General features: G+C 45.4%; 1 protein-coding gene across 4 annotated transcripts in view; it reads right to left on the bottom strand.

Moving 5' to 3' along the window:
• Matn2 (matrilin 2) overlaps positions 1-16,158 on the bottom strand; it is a 137,787-nt gene that overhangs the window by 11,119 nt on the left and 110,510 nt on the right. For 2 of the 4 annotated variants that reach the window (XM_015486324.2, XM_015486325.2), the window contains exons 11-13: positions 5,617-5,739; positions 3,426-3,548; positions 105-227 (exon numbers count right to left, since the gene is read on the bottom strand). In XM_015486324.2, the coding sequence (XP_015341810.1) occupies positions 105-227; positions 3,426-3,548; positions 5,617-5,739 (369 nt within the window). The remainder of the gene's footprint in view (positions 1-104; positions 228-3,425; positions 3,549-5,616; positions 5,740-16,158) is intronic. The other 2 variants (XM_048801894.1, XM_048801893.1) reach the window with 2 other exon arrangements.

Here is a 16,158-nt window from a genome sequence, read left to right as displayed (position 1 = left end):
CACACACACTCTTCTTTATGGGAGAAGCAGAGGTGCCTGAAAATAGTCCAAAAGGCAGATGCTCCAAAGCCAAGAGAAAGCAGAGCCAAGTTCTCATCACTTACTCTTGCACCGCCTTCCATCCTCAGCTAGAACAAATCCCTCTGAGCACTTGCAGATGTAGGAATTGCCACTGTTGACACAAATGTGTTCGCAGCCGTGAGGGGTTGATTTGCAGACGTCCTTCCCTGAGGAAAATGTGGGGAGGTAAACAATCCCACCAGTCAGAAAAGAGCTGGCATGAACAGTCACACGTGGAGAGGTTGACGAAATAGCCACTTAAAAAAAAAAAAAAAAGTGCAAACCTTCTGTTTGGGGACGTGGGGCAGGGGCAGAGGTGGGTATTAGGGCACTCAACCACTGAGCCACATCCCCAGCCCTATTTTGTATTTTATTTAGAGACAGGGTCTCACTGAGTTGCTCAGTGCCTTGCTTTTGCTGAGGCTGGCTTTGAACTTGTGATCCTCCTGCCTCAACTTCTCAAATCACTGGGATTACAGGCGTGTGCCACTGTGCCCAGCTGTGCAAACCCTCTAAATGGCATCTTTTTTAGTCTCACATTTGGATAGCCCAAGATCAGGGATAAGCTCCTCCTCCCAAGAAGCTCCAATTCCCACAAGTCTGAATGGAAAGATGGGTGACTGGGTATCCTGGATTTACTATCAAATTAGAATTGTTTGCTGAGCTTTAGCTCCTGATTTCTCTCCATGGAGATCCCAAACACTCCATTTTGTTGGTCTATGAACATTTCTCGTGTGTGAGGTTATTTTGAATTTTTTAAAGTAGTTACAGCCCTTTGATTCTCACCACCTCTGGGAGGAAAGGAAGATGGAATAGTTCTACTCAAGGTATAAATGAAAAAACGGATCCTCAAAGAGTTTCACTGAGCTGCCGAAGGTCATCCAACAAGCCGGTGGCCCAGCTGAGGCACAGCATCTCCTGAGTCTTCCTCAGGCGACCCATAGACAACCCTTTGGCTCTTTATTAGCCCTTTAAAAGGAGATGCCCCACACAAAATTGGAATCAACAACTACAGAGCCCTCTAGGAAACAGGAACGGTGGGATATGACTTAGTGATCAAATTCCAGAGGTAGAAGCTGTACCTGGTGCAAAACACCTCAACTTACTAAGCAATCAGGATGCTGAGTGAATAGATGGTATGTGGGTGTGCGGTAGGGGGTTATACCCATGTTCAAGAAATAAAAGCAGGAACAAATGGATCAGGCAGACATAATGAGCAGAAGTGTGGATGTGGTCTCCAAAGAAGGGAAACCATAGTGTTAGCTAAGACTGAGAAGGCTGGGGGGATGCCTGCAGTTGGGCCAGGGCTCCAAGGCCTGCGAGGACTCGGTTGTTCACACAGAACTTGTTGCTACAGGAAGGAGCCCTCTTCCTGAGGCAAGAATAAGGGCAGTGGGGCTTGGGTTGTGGCTCAAAAAAAGACATTGTGTCCACCTATTAAAAAAAAAAAAAAAGAATGAGGGCAGTGACTTCCACCCCCACCCGGCTGTGTCAACGTGGGGTATGGCTCTGCAGGAAATCCCCCCTAAATCAACCTCAAAAGCAAAGGGACTGATTTTGCCTTGCCCAATAAAGGACCATTCTGCCCACTGGGGCACAGCGTGACCAAATCAAGTAGAGATTGTGAAAACACCCACCAGGGCTGGGTGCGGTAGAAAAAGCCTGTAATCCCAGTGGCTAGGAGATGAAGGCAGGAAGTTGCAAACTCAGCCAGCCTCAGTAACTTAGTGAGGTTCTAAGCAGCTTAGTGGGAGATCCTCAAAGTAAAAGATAAAAACGGCTGGGGATGTGGCTCAGTGGTTAAGTAGCCCTGGGTTCAATCCCTGGTACCATTAAAAAAAAAAAAAGGAAAACTGATAACTCATAGACAGAATCTCATGGTGAAGATAAATCCCTGCCCTATGCTTTCCTTCTTCTTTTTTTTTTTTTTTAAAGAGAGAGTGAGAGACAGAGAGAGATAGTGAGAGAGAATTTTTTTTTTATATTTATTTTTTAGTTTTCGGCGGGCACAACATCTTTGTTTGTATGTGGTGCTGAGGATCGAACCCGGGCCGCACGCATGCCAGGCGAGCGCGCTACCACTTGAGCCACATCCCCAGCCCTCCTTCTTCTTTTTTAATCTTAGGGTTTTAAAAAAATTATTTCTTTATTTTTATATAGTCCTAAGGATCGAACCCAGGGCCTCACATGTGCTAGCCAAGCACTCTACCTCTTAGCCACAACCCAGCCTGGACCTTGTACTCTTCTAATGCCCTCCTCACTTAGCTGGTGCATCCACATCTCTCTCTTTCTTGGGGACTAGGATGGCTACTTTTATGTGCCACCTTGGCTAGGTTTTTGTGCCTGGTCATTTGGTCAAACGCCAGTCTAGATGTTGCTGTGGAGGTAATTTTTAGATGAATTGACATTTAAACTGGTAGACTTTGAGTAAAGCAGACTACCCTCCATAATGTGGGTGTGCCTCATCCAAACAGTTGAAGACCGTAAGAGAAGAAGACTAAGGTTCCCCAAGGAAATGGAAATTCTGCCCCTAGACCACTTTCAGACCCTGGTACAACATCAGCTTTTCCTGGGTCTCCAAGCCTGCTCTGCTCACATCATACTTTCCATCCCCCACATTCCCAAGAGCCAAGTCCTTCAAATCAATCTCTCTTCTTCCCTCCCATCTCTTCCCCTCTCTCTCACATACAATAGTCTTGTTTCTTTTTAATATTTATTTTCTAGTTGTAGTTGGACACAATACCTTTATTTTATTTATTTATTTTTATGTGGTGCTGAGGATCGAACCCAGGGCCTCGCACATGAGAGGCGAGTGCTCTACCACTGAGCCACAATCCCAGCCCAGTCTTGTTTCTTTAGAGAACCCTAATACACTTTCCAGCCAAACTCTAAGAGTCTGTTCTGAGTCATCTATAGAAGCAAGTGATAGAAAGAATAGATTCAAGGACCAAAGGATAACTACAGTTCTTTTTTCCTCTTGGCATAACTTATAAGTAATGATAAAGGGTGGGAGAGGGTCTAAGGGAGTTTTCTGTGGGTTTTTGAGTAGTGACTGCTGGCAGAGATTCTAATTCCTCCCAATGACTAGCAGGCACTGTGCTGGGCTCTGGGCATCCACACAATGAGAATGGAAAAGGCTGACAGCTGAGAGAAGAGAGAGAGAAGCAAAGAGCCTGACAACTCAAGATCCACGTAGAAATTCCCAAAGAACCAAGGTCTGAATGACTTGATCTCAGGCCAAGGTAGGAAGTCTTATTCGTGATACTGGTTAAAAGTTTTTAAAAGGAAGATTTTAAAGATTAAATGAAGATCTGTAGCTGCCTGAGCACCACAGACGGACAGGCGCTCCACCCGAGGCTACTTACTTCTACAGCGCTTCCCATCCTCCGCCAGCCTGAAGCCCTCCAAGCACTTGCAGATGAACGATTCCTCACTGTTCACACAAATGTGCTCGCAGCCATGGGCCGCATCTTGGCAGACGTCTTTCCCTGAGGAGGGCAGAGCCAGTCAAAACAACTGCACCAACAAAATTTTACCTGGACTTGTAGGATCCTTCCATCTTGGCCACTGCACCCCAGTGCCACTTGAGCTGATGGTAAAACTAGGGGATGAAGTTTAGGGGCTTTCGTAAGGGCTAAATCTTCCAAGTTTCTCACTAGCATCACCTTCATCATTTGCCGGCACCTACTTCAGTGTCTTATTGAAATGCAATCCATCATCAGCTTTCTGCAGACGTTGCTTCTGATACCAGAATGGAAACACTGTTGGTCTGATTACTTAGGAGATTAAACTTCAATTTAGATGAGCAGCACTGAAATCTAATTTTGGCTTTGTCCCTGACATAATATATGACTTAGGAGAATCACTTAACCTCCTGGAGTCTTAGCTTTCCTGTCTGAAAAACGAGGGTAATAATTTCAGTTACTCATCTTTTCTTCACATAGTGTCAATTAAGTTGCTCTCTGGAAAAGGCTTCGGGAAGCTTGAGGAAGAAATGACCGTTAGGAATGGGAATCATCTGCCCAGGTCACACCTCTCCCTTTGGTTATACCAAGATGTGTGTGGAGATTTACACCCGCAGTTAAGGTACACTAGGGCTACTTGTCCTAGTCAGGCCCTGTGTAAGAGGCTCTGCTTTCCGAAACAAGAATGACCTCCAGACAAGGTGGCCTCCATGAGGGGATTGGTGCTACCAGAAATGACAACAACAAAATTATTAAAGGTAAATAAGCAGAGGTTCAGAGAAGTTAAACAACTTTCCCAGCTAATAAATGGCTAATCAAAAAGTAGATTAAGGGGTTACGGATGTAGCTTAGTGGTAGAGTACTTGCCTAACATATACAAGGCCCTGGGTTTAATCTTCACTACTACCACCAAAAAAAAAAAAATTAAACCTTGGATTTCTTTTCTTTCTTTTCTTTTTTTTAAATTGGTACTAAAGATTAAACCCAGGGACACTTAACTACTGAGTCATATCCCCAGCTCATTTTTATATTTTATTTAGAGACAGGGTCACACGAAGTTGCTTAGGGCCTGGCTAAGTCGCTGAGGCTGGCTTTGAACTCATGTGGAGTCTTCCTGCCTCAGCCTCCCGGGCTGCTGGGATTGGAGGCATGTGCCACTGTGCCCAGTTTAAACCTTGATTTTTCCAGTGTACATCTTTCTGCAAGAGTATACTGCTGAACCTCTTGTTATGATTTGGATCTTAAATGTGCCCCCCTATAGTTCATGTGTTGAAAGTTCGGTCCTCAGCTGCTGATGACATTGGAAGGTGATAGAACACTGAAGTAGGTCATTGAGGGTGTGACCTTGAAGGGTATATTGGGACCCAGACCCTTCCTCTCCTCTAAGTGAGCAGCTTTGCCTCACCATGTGCTCTCCACCATGATGCTCTGCTTTACCATAAGCCTAAAAGCAAAGGAGCCTGATCATGGACTGAAACCAAGAGTCAAAATAAATCTTTCCTCCTTTTAAGTTGTTTATCCTCAGGTATTTTGTCACAATGACAGCAAACTAACACACTTATATGACTCAGAGCATATAAATGAGCAACTTCAGTTACAGCTCTGGCAATGACTTCCTTTTTATTTTATTTTTTTCCTTGCTTGTCCATATTTCTTTAATAGACTTATTCACTAACTTAGGTGCTGGGAATTGAATCCAGAACCTCAACGTATGCTAAACACATGCTCTACACTGAGCTCTAACCCCAGCCCTAGGCTTTATTTTTCAGGACAGTTTTAGATTTACAGAAAAAAATGAAAAACAGTACAGAGAATTCCCATGTGCCCCACACCCATGTTTATTATTAACATCTTAAATAGTATGGCATCGTTTTTATGATAAATGAACACACATTACTACATTATTAACTAAAGTCCATAGCTTATTTACATTCACTTAGGGCCTCCCTAAGTATCCTTTTTGTGTTTCAGGATCCCATCCAGAACCCCACAGTGAATTTTGAAAGTAACTGATTTATACGGAGATCAGAACAGTGAATTTCTTGCCACGGTCTGACTCAGAGTAATGTGAGCCCATGCCAGTAAAACTTACTTTTGCAGGTTTTCCCATCGTCACGGAGTATATACCCTTCAAAGCACTGGCACACAAACGAGTCTTCACTGCTTACACACGAATGTTCACAACCATGGTTCCCCAAAGCACAAGAGTCCAATTCTGAGGATCAAATTAGAATTGGAAAACCAGAAGAAAATGACTCATACGTTAATGACTTATTCATTCATAAAAGACATTTCAGACACCTTCAATTAAAGCAGTGTCTTTTCCCACAGGGCACATTTCAGGATAGAACGTGTGTCTGTGAACAAAAATTCTTAATACATACAGAGCACACACAAACAAAATAATACGATCACCTCCACAGCAAAAATGAACAAAAAATACAAAAAGACAGTTTACAAAATGAGAGATATAAATAGCCTATAAATATTAGAAAATAAGCATAACTTCAATGGCTGTCACATGATATCAATTTATTTACATTTCTATGTAAGCATCTTTGACTCACATGCAGGTAATCCATTCATTCATTTGTTCAGTCAACAAATATCCTGTGAGTTCCTACTTGGGCCAGGCACTGTTCTAGGCTCTGGGGATAGAACAATGAACACAACAAAGTTTCTGCTTTGGGGAAGCTTTATGTCTAGTAGGTGAGATGTGTGGAAGACCAACAGACAAACACATATGTGATATCAGGTGGGGAAAAGTGCTCTAGAGAAAAAGCAGGATATAAAGAGTGGCTGGTAGGTTGGAGCTTTTTACATGCAGCCAGATAAGTTGGCACTGAGCAGAGCCCTAAAGAAAGAGAAGAAGTAAGCTGGGCGGCGTGGTGCACTCCTTTAATCCCAGGGGCTCGGGAGGCTGAGGCAGGAGGATCATGAGTTCAAAGCCAGCCTCAGCAAAAGTGAGGAGCTACACAACTCAGTTCCCCAGGACCCCTACCAAATAAATAAATGAATAATAAAGAAAGAGAGGGAGTGAGTGGTGGTGCCTGGGGAAGAGCATTGCCAGCAAGAAAGAAGAGCATTTGCCCAGTGCAGGGCCAGGAGAGAGCCAAGCAGGCCACTGCAACCAGAGCTGGCCAGGGAGGGAGGGCAGGGAGGGCCAAGGACGGAGCATGTGGGATTCACAGCAGGGCAGGACTGAGTGAGAAGCACAGTCACTGGAGCAGTGGAGTGACATGCCATGACTTCATTTGGAAAGGACTGATCTGCTTATAACGGAGTATGGGGGAGGATGGTGGAGAGCGGAGCCCTGGGAACGGCCAACTGCAATCATGCTAGCAGCTCAGAGCAGGCTGGTGAGACATGGTCAGACTGTGGCTATGTTTTGAAGGCAGAGCCTCAATTTGCTGATGGATTGATACAGAATATTTTCACATGGACAAAGCAGAAGAGTCAAGGATGACCCCAAGGTTGCTGGATCCAGCTATTGAAAGATGACATTGCTCTCTATAGGACTGGGAACTTTCTGGAGAACCGGAAGATTTGTGCACCTGTTAAAATCCTGATGCTAAGGACAGTGACTTTGTATAAGAACCATACACATTTCGGAGAGGCAACTCAATCCTCTTAGAGTGAGTAGACTTTCCACAATGCATATGCATATTGAAGGCGACAAGGCTCCAAATCACATGATGAATTTTATAATTAAGCACGAGCCATATACCTTTTTTGTGAAGCATTTTTGCAGGATTTCTTCTTGGAGGGGAGCCCTCAGAACCACCCTGGGGGTTAGTCAAGGCAGAGACTCTTATTTTCATTTACTACCAAGGAAAAATAAGGTTTTGGAAGGCTGATACTGCCTCTCCAAGACCAATTATTAATAACTGGAAAAATCAAACTAAAAATGTTATTTTATGATAATAAATCTCATGTTTTTCCTGACGATACTGCATTGCTATATGCTAAAGTAAGCTTTCCAGCAAGAGAGGAATTATGCCTGTCTTTCTTCGGGCCGAAGCACTGCCAAAATCTTTGAACAATGGGAAAATGTTGTTAACTGAATTTATAACTGCAGAAGAGATTCGAAACAAAGTTGGAGACTCTCGTTTGCTCGAACATGATTTGCTTCTCTGGGCACATTCTGAATTCATTATTAATGCAGAACATTTCCCCCACGGCTTGGGGTAGTTCCTCACGTAGTGGAAAGTACAACTGAGTGATCCATAACACAGATGGCTGGCTGGCTTGTGGTTGGGGCAAGCTTCCTGCACACCCCATCCCCACCCCCATGCATCTCTAATAAGGATACTCTATTTCCAAGGTAATAAAATAGCTATAGTTCTTCCAGGCCAGCTGGCCCTGCCAAGCCATAATCCAGACCCCTCTGAGCATGCCCTTCCTCCCCCCACCCTGCCCTCTTAGCTTCAGCTTAGTTATTCCTCTTGAAGAGCGGTGGGAGTCTCCCCCATCAGACCTAAAAGCTGCTGAACCCCAGGCTTTCCTGAGCTAGAGGGACCCCAGTCTGCATCTAACAGATGGGCACTGCTTTCCCTTATCAGAGGCAGCAGAGGAAGAAGCCATGTGCCCACAGGGCATGTCTTCACCCTTGGCTACAGGCCACTGAGCTCCCAGCCCAGTTGCTAAGTTCTCCTGGGCTTTCAGACTAGTAGCTGTTAGGAATTTTTGTTGTGTGCATGCTTTAAAAGCATGTGGGTAGGCCTAGCGGGTACAGCACAGTGGTAGAGCGCTTGCCTATCGTGCATAAAGCCCTGGGTTTGATCTTCAGCAATAGCCCCCTGGGGGAAAAAAAACCCAGCATGTGTAGAGTTTTTACAAAAAACTGCTGCCCTCCCCTCAGAGCATCTGATTAATAGAGTAGAGAGGGTGAGTTCTCACTCTCAGAGGATCACCAGAACCTCCTGCAGAGACAATTGTTTAAGGCAAAACAGGCACGTGGGCACACAGTTCCAAAGTCAAATCTACTAAAAGGCGTGTTTCCCTCTGGAGGAGTATCTGGCAGTACCAGAGTTCCAAAATGCACCTCTAACCTAGTAGCTTCACCTCTGGAACTCTCTCCTATAGACACCCTTGCATAATGTGAAGGGAAATATTTCCCAAGTCATGTGTGGTAGCACTGTTCATAATAGTGAAAACGCAAAACAGCCCCAAATGTCCAGCTACAGGGCATGGGCTGTTGGAGGCAAGCTTCCCCGCACCCCCCACCGCCATGCATTTCTAATAAGAATATTCTATTTTCCAAGGTAATAAAACAGCTTTAGTTCTTTCTGGAGGATTGAGAGTTCAAAGCCAGCCTTAGCAAAAGTGAGGCACTAAGCAACTCAGTAAGACCCTGTCTCTAAATAAAATACAAAATAGGGCTGGGGATGTGACTCAGAGGTCGAGTGCCCCTGAGTTCATTTGCCGGTACCAAAAACAAATATAAAAATAAAAATAAACAAATAAAGGCATTCTGTGCATCTACAATTACAAAAAAAATTTTTAAAGGAATAATGAAATTATGGCATTTGCCAGTAAATGGATGAATGGAGACTATCAAGCTAAGTAAAATAAGCCAATCCCCCCAAATCAAAGGCTGAATGTTCTCTCTGATATATAAATGCTAACACACAATAAGGGGGTGGGGGAAGAATAGAAGTTCATTGGATTAGACAAAGGGGAATGAAGGAAAGGGAAGGGAAGGATAGGGATAGGGGATAGGAAAGACAGTAGAATGAATCCGACATAACTTTCTTATGTTCATATATGAACACATGACCAGTGTAACTTCACATCATGTACAACCACAAGAATGGGCTTCTAAGTTATACTTCACGTATGTATAATATGTCAAAATACACTACGGTCATGGGTATTTAAAAAGAACAAATAAAAAATATCTAACATCATCATCTTTAAAGATTGCACTGCAATTCATTTAACCAGTCTCTTATTTGATAGACATCTAGGTGGTTCCTAGTCTTTTGCTATTATAAACACTATTGTAATAAATATTTTTGCACACATAGTTTTGCATATGATATGAAGATATATCCAAAAAAATACACCCGGATGTGGGATTGCCTGAACAAAGGGTCTGAACATTAAAAATTAATAAATATTTCTAAGGTATTCTTCAAAGAAGTTATTTCAATCTCTACACCCACCAACAACGCAAGGTATTCTCTGTCATGGTTTCTAATTCAGGGTGTCTGGGGTGTTGCCTGGGTCTTGGATTTTTTTAAAAGCCCCATCAATGATTCTGTTAAACCCCCAGGGATAAGATGTTGTCAGTGGACCCAAAACTTTTAATTAGTGACCTTCTCAAGTGTCCCAATTATTCTTCCTTTACCATCATGGACCAAAAGCACTTATCTTTCTCTTGGGTTGTTATATCAACTACTAACTGATCTCCACATCTCAACTCTCTATAGTCGGTCCTCCCCGTGGATCCCTGGGTGCTCTTTGCAAGATGCAAATCTGCTCACACCACTCTTCTCCCTGCCTAGGATCCCTGAATGCTTTTTGAATTCCAGTAAGACAGGAAATCCTTGACAGGGCTGGCACAACCTGCCCTCCAACCCCACCACCCCCACAGTCCCCTTGGCTTTAGGGTTTTGCACAGTCTTCCCTCCCCAGAAGGTTCCTCCACCTCCACTGTCCTCTCCTGAGTCACCTCTTGCTCTTCTTCCAGCTCACTACCCTGGTCTCTCCACAAAGGTCTCAAAGTTCGGTTTCTTTGCCCTTTTCAGTAGTATCAAATTATAGTTGAACATCTATTTATATGATTTGGGGTTGGTCTGAGTCCTCTCCTCGTGGGCTATGTTATGGTTTAGATATGAGGTGTCCCCCCATAAAAGCTCATGAGTGAGACAATGCAAGAAGGTTCAGAGGTGAAACGATTAGATTATGAGAACTTTAACCTCATCAGCAGATTAATCCACTCGTCTGGATTAGCTGGGTGGTAACTGTAGGCAGGCAGAATGTGGTTGGAGGAGGTGGTCACCGGGGGCATGCCTTTTGAGTCTGTATTTTGCCCCTGATAACAGAGTTCTCTCACTGCTTTTTCTCATTGCTATGCCCTTCCACCATGATGATCTGCCTAACCTTGGGCACAGAGACACGGAGTCAACTGACCATAGACTAAACCTCTGAGTTTATGAGCCAAATAAACTTTTCCTCCTCTAATTGTTCTTGTCAGGTCTTTGGGTCACAGTGACGCAAGAGCTGACTAAAACAGGCCATGACTACGTGGGCTCTGATGCCCCAACAGACCACAGACTCTGTCCTCCTCTCCATATCCAGAATAGAGATGGAAATAGAGAATAGAGAATGCCTGGCACACAACAGCTCCCAGAAAAGGGCTGTTGAATAAAAGAACATGTTTCCTCAATTTTCTACTCTAAAACCAAGGGTAATTAAATCCACGTCACAGGGTTTTATGCAGATGTTCCCAATGAAGTTCCTGTGGGGCGTGGATGCTGGTGGTCAGCTGGGCTCCCCACTCTTTCCCACGCATCAGCCTTGCAGAATGCATAATTCTCATTTATTCAGCAAAATGTTCAGTTTCTGCATATTGGGGATGTTCTGGGCCACTTACAAATTCAGAGAACCACATTTAGAAAATGAGAGACGGCCAAAGGTGCATTACAGTTAACTCCCTGGCCCTAGGTTCCAGTGCTTTCTACTAAGTCTGGAAATCAACTTGAGGTCAGTTTCTCCACAAATACTCCCCTGTGGAGCAGTGCTACAATGACTCCCACCAGGTGGAGGAAGAGAGCCACCATCTCACTACAACAGGGGGGTCTTCAGCCTGGGGGACCACTCCAAGGATGGTTGCATTTGTTCAGCAAGTGTTTATGGAACACTAACTCTGTGCCAGGTACTACTTTTATTTGGGGACTGGAAGAGATCCTGGAAATGCATTGATCCAGGGCCTCCCCTCCCCCGCTCCTGCCCCCGTCTTTTTTTTTTTTTTTAAGAGATAAGAAAACTGATGGTCAGGGAGAGGTAGGGTCTTTTCCAAAGCCCCTGAACCTACACAGGTGATTTGTCTTGACCATGCTGCGGGCAGAAGGAAGAGCAGATCAAAAATCTATGGATTCTGTTTCCTGGTCCAGCTGCACACCCTCTAGTCATCCTGCTTGACAGGTAGATTCCCAGGAGACAAGCTAAAAGTTTGCTCAAGGGAGGCCTGTGTCCAGACAGTTTCCTGTAACTCTCAGTGCTGCAGGTGATGTGTCCTGCCTGTGTCCGATGGCTCCCTCTCACAATACTCAGTACTGAGCACTTGAATGCTAATCTCCCTGCAGTTCACATCTGAACCCTAGGCCGGCATGTGCTGGTTAGCTTTTGTACTCCACCTCTGGTCAGATTCTCCACTCAATCTCTAGTGTTGGATTAAATGTCTTTCTCTAGACATGGGTATGATCCCCCTTGCCACACACTCCCATGGCACTTCCCCAATTCTCACTGCCCAAAAAAATGATATGTCCTTAATATCCCTCTTCCCAGAGAAACTATAAAAAATTTGGGGGGAGGTACCAGGGATTTTACTCATGGGAACACAACCACTGAGCCACATCCCAAGACTTTTTTTGTATTTTATTTAGACAGGGTCTCACTGATTGCTTAGTGCCTCACTGTTGCTGAAGTTGGCTTTGAACTTGTGATCCTTCTGCCTCAGCCTCCCAAGCTACTGGGATTACAGGTGTGCACACTGCCCCCAGTGAAACTTTAAACTTCAACTGGGCAGAAAATAATCTAGGGCAAAAAATAAATCTGTGTCAATACCAGGGATCCCTGGCAATAAGCACACTGCAGGTGCACAGTAAACACTTGTAGAGAATAAGAATAAAAAAACCAGCCAGGCATGGTAGCACATGCCTATAATCCCAGAAGCTTTGGAGGCTGAGACAGGAGGATCACAAGTTCAAAGCCAGCCTTAGCAATTTAGTAAGGCCCTAAGCAACTTAGTAAGACCCTGTCTCTAACTAAACTACAAAAAAGGGCTCGGGATGTAGCTCAGTGGTTAAATGCCCCTGGGTTCAATCCCCGTACAAAAATTAAAAAAAGAATAAAAAAGCAAGACCTTAAGAAAGTAACCAGACTCCAGTTCCAAGAAAGGAGTGAGAGGCTCAATTAGGAACCATAGCTTAAGAGGAACAGGTAAGGGGCTTACAAGAGGTCTTAGGAGGTGGGAAGAAAACATTTCCCAAAGAAAAGATCATCTTCCTTTCCCACATGAGGAGGCAGATCACACTAGCTGTACCAAAAATGAGGTCTGCAATTTGTGATGAGGATGATGATAAGTTTCAAGAAGTAGCTCAGGTTTTTATGGTTGACACACATTGCTGCCCACATCTGGATTACACATCTGGTGAGTTTCACAGGTCTGTGAGACAGCAATGGTGGGGGTCACGTGTTCTATGCACTAGCATCTCTGTTGGTGACAGACCCTACGTCTGGGGCTCTACATATGAAGTTATTAAAACCAACTCAATCCCAGAGGGAGATGGCCATGGTGGCCCCCTGCCAAAAAGGTAACTAAAGGCTGACAGCATTTCCTGGCTTTCTTATAATAAAAGTAGGAGCAGTGAGCTGGCTTGTAGTTCAGAGGTAGGATGCTTGCCGAACATGTGAGAGGCACTGGGTTCAATTCTCAGTACCACGTATGAATAAGTAAACAAAAATCAAGGTCCATCAATGAGTAAGAAAATATTTTTAAAAAATAAAACAAAACAAACTAGAAGCAACCAATCCTTTGCTACCTCTGTATGAACTTTTGTCAGACTGAGAAACAGCTGAACTGAAATGTCCGTTTTTGTGAATATCTCACAATGGGCAAGAGATCTCAAATCAGTGGACCCAGGTTCTAGTTCTGGTTCTGCCATTGACCCCCAGGCATGTTGGGGATATCATTTTCTTCCCTGTGCTGGCTTCCTACAAAAGCAAGGGATGGCCTCTAATGTGCCTTCTATTGCACCATGGTGAGGGTGGTCCTCTTCCCTCACCCCTGGCTTCCTACTGCACGGTGGCCCATGCCCAAATTCACATGCTGACTCCCTATCCTGGAATGCAGTGGTATGTGGAGGTGGGCACTTTGGAAGCTGAAAAGACTTAGACGAGGTCATGAGGGTGGGGCTCAGTTCTAATGGTATTAGTGCCCTCTTACCGCGTAAGAGCTCACTAGTTCTCTTATGTGCACACTCTCTTTCTCTCCCCTCTGACATGTGAGGAACAGCCAGAGATGCTGGCTGTCTGCAAGAAAGGAGCAAGGCTCTCACCACAACCTGACCATGCTGGCACCCTGATCTCAGACTTCCAGACTCCAGAACTGTGAGAAATACATTCCTGTGGTTAAGAAACAATGCCCCATCTGTGGCATTTTGTCATGGCAGCCTGAGAAGACTAAGACACTCCCCTTGCCTTGCTCAGGGCTGCATCATCCCTTGGAGGCCAAGCTAGGTGCCTCAGGTCTAAACAAGTCTTTGCAGATCAACCTGAGGTAGCTGGACTGGGAGCATGGCCAACCAAATCCCTAGGGCCCTAAGGCTGGTGCTTAGATCCCCGTTAGCATCCTCCACAGCCAGAGGGAGGGCCGCCCCTAGGACAGACAATGGACTCCGGAGTCCAACCCCTTCCAGGATGGTGGGTTTCTAGGGCCTGGCCAAGGAGGGCAGGCCTGGACCTGAGAGAAGGATCTTCAGGCAGCAATGCAGGGAGCCTCCTCTGGCCTTTTCTCAGTGCAGGGCAGTCTGATGGTGAGGAGGTCACATCCTGACAAGGGCACTTAGGGGTTCCCATCACTCTACAAGTTCATAAAGAATTCTGATGAATAGCTCTCCCTGTGCCACAGGAGCCCTCAATGGGTGCAGGGGAGAGAAGGAGGGAGGGGTGGGGAGAGAGAGAGAGAGAGAGAGAGAGAGAGAGAGAGAGAGAGAGAGAGAGAGAGAGAGAGGAATGATCATTTCTAGTTTACAGATGAACAATCAGACCCAGAGAGGGCCAACTCCCTTGCCCAGGATAAGAGTGACAAGATTTAATCTTTAGGGTCCCAGTTCAATACTCTTTATGTTCTGCCATGCTATTTCTCAGATGTCTGCAGAGAGCCACGGGGGAGGCCAGGTAGGAGAACAAGCAGAAAGGTCCCCAGTGAGCCTGGGAATGGCAGGAGGAAAGGGGCAGCCAGTCGGTAAAGAGGAAGAGGAAGTTTCCCATGGGGGGAGGTGACACTCGGTTTCCATGGTAGGGTGAGGAGTCGGGAGAACATCCCTAAGTGGAGACAGGATAGGCTGGAAGGTGTAGGGTCTGCTCAGAGAATAGAGGACTTGCCACTTTGGCTGAAGCCCAGGAAGGCAGTGTTAAAGAGGCAGAGGAGGGGTGTCTCCCATACGGCCACATCAAGGAAGGCCATTGGAAATCTACCCTAGAAGACAATGGGGAGTCATTGAAGGTTGTTGAGCAGGTAGTAAACCATGTACCAGGGCCATGGGATGGAAACGCGGCTGGTCTGTCTACTCACTTGCCCTCTTGGTTCACTTTATTGAGCCCTTGGGAGCTCTGACTCCAGATAAGACGGAGCTTCCCAACCTCTGACCTCCAGGAGCTCACTGGCCAATAGGCTATGCACTCCATGCACATCGCTCCATGGAGTCTTTCTTGGTGCTGGGAGGCCCTTGTACAAAGTCTACCTCAGCAGTGGGGGACCTCTCAGCTGGTGGAAGAATCTACCCCAATCCTCTACCCAAATCTGAATAATCAGAGCTTGAGGGTCAGAGGGCTGAGAGGAAGGAAGGACAGGCTTCACTCCAAACCCAGAGAGCCAAGGTGCCCAGAGGGGTGTAAGGACCACAGTGTCCACTTGTACCCAAGGGCCCAACAACCTAGGCCTTAGCTCCATGTTTCAGAGAACTTTCTGGAAGGCAAGTGAGGGGCTCTTCAGACCATCTGCTGTCAAGGCTCTGAGTGGAGGCTGCCTTTATTCAGGCCAAGGAGGCCCTCAGCTACAGAGCCAGGTTGACCCAGCTGGCTCCCATCCACTGCCCAGCAGGCTTTACCAAAAGGAATAGTTATGTCATCTATCTCTGTGTCACCTGACGTAGGGCTGGGGAACAAACATCCCCATCCCCATCAGCTATGCCACAGTGAAAACCTAGCCCACCATTACAGAACAGGGCAATCAGACTGGATCATTCCAAAATAGGTAGAAAGTCTACAATCGGGGAAGCTCTAGAGGATAAAGTGTCTCTCCTGTGCCGTTCCTGAGGACAGGGCTAACCCATCTGATAAAAGTTCTCATATAGATCCAACCATGTATAAGCATCCAAATTCATTTTTAATTACTCATAAGATGATGTCACTATGCCATAAGTTATGAACCCACAATTAAATAAGAAAACGGGCAACATTTCAAAGTGGTGAAGGCATAAAACAGATGTAGGAAAAGCAAGACATTGAAAGGAGGGGGGCTGCATGGGCTTAGAAGGGTCTGTGAGAATTTTTTAGAAGTCCTGCAACCATCTTATGCTCAGTTCCTGATGATCACAGTAAAGAGGAGGACAAAGGAAGGGCACGCATAAGCTAAGATTATGGTGGAGAATTAAACCCACAAATCCCCTTGGTTCTGCCTTTG

Source organism: Marmota marmota, unplaced genomic scaffold, assembly GCF_001458135.2.
Source record: "Marmota marmota marmota unplaced genomic scaffold, marMar, whole genome shotgun sequence".
NCBI classification, from domain to species: domain Eukaryota; kingdom Metazoa; phylum Chordata; class Mammalia; order Rodentia; family Sciuridae; genus Marmota; species Marmota marmota.
This window is presented reverse-complemented; position numbering and strand designations above follow the sequence as displayed.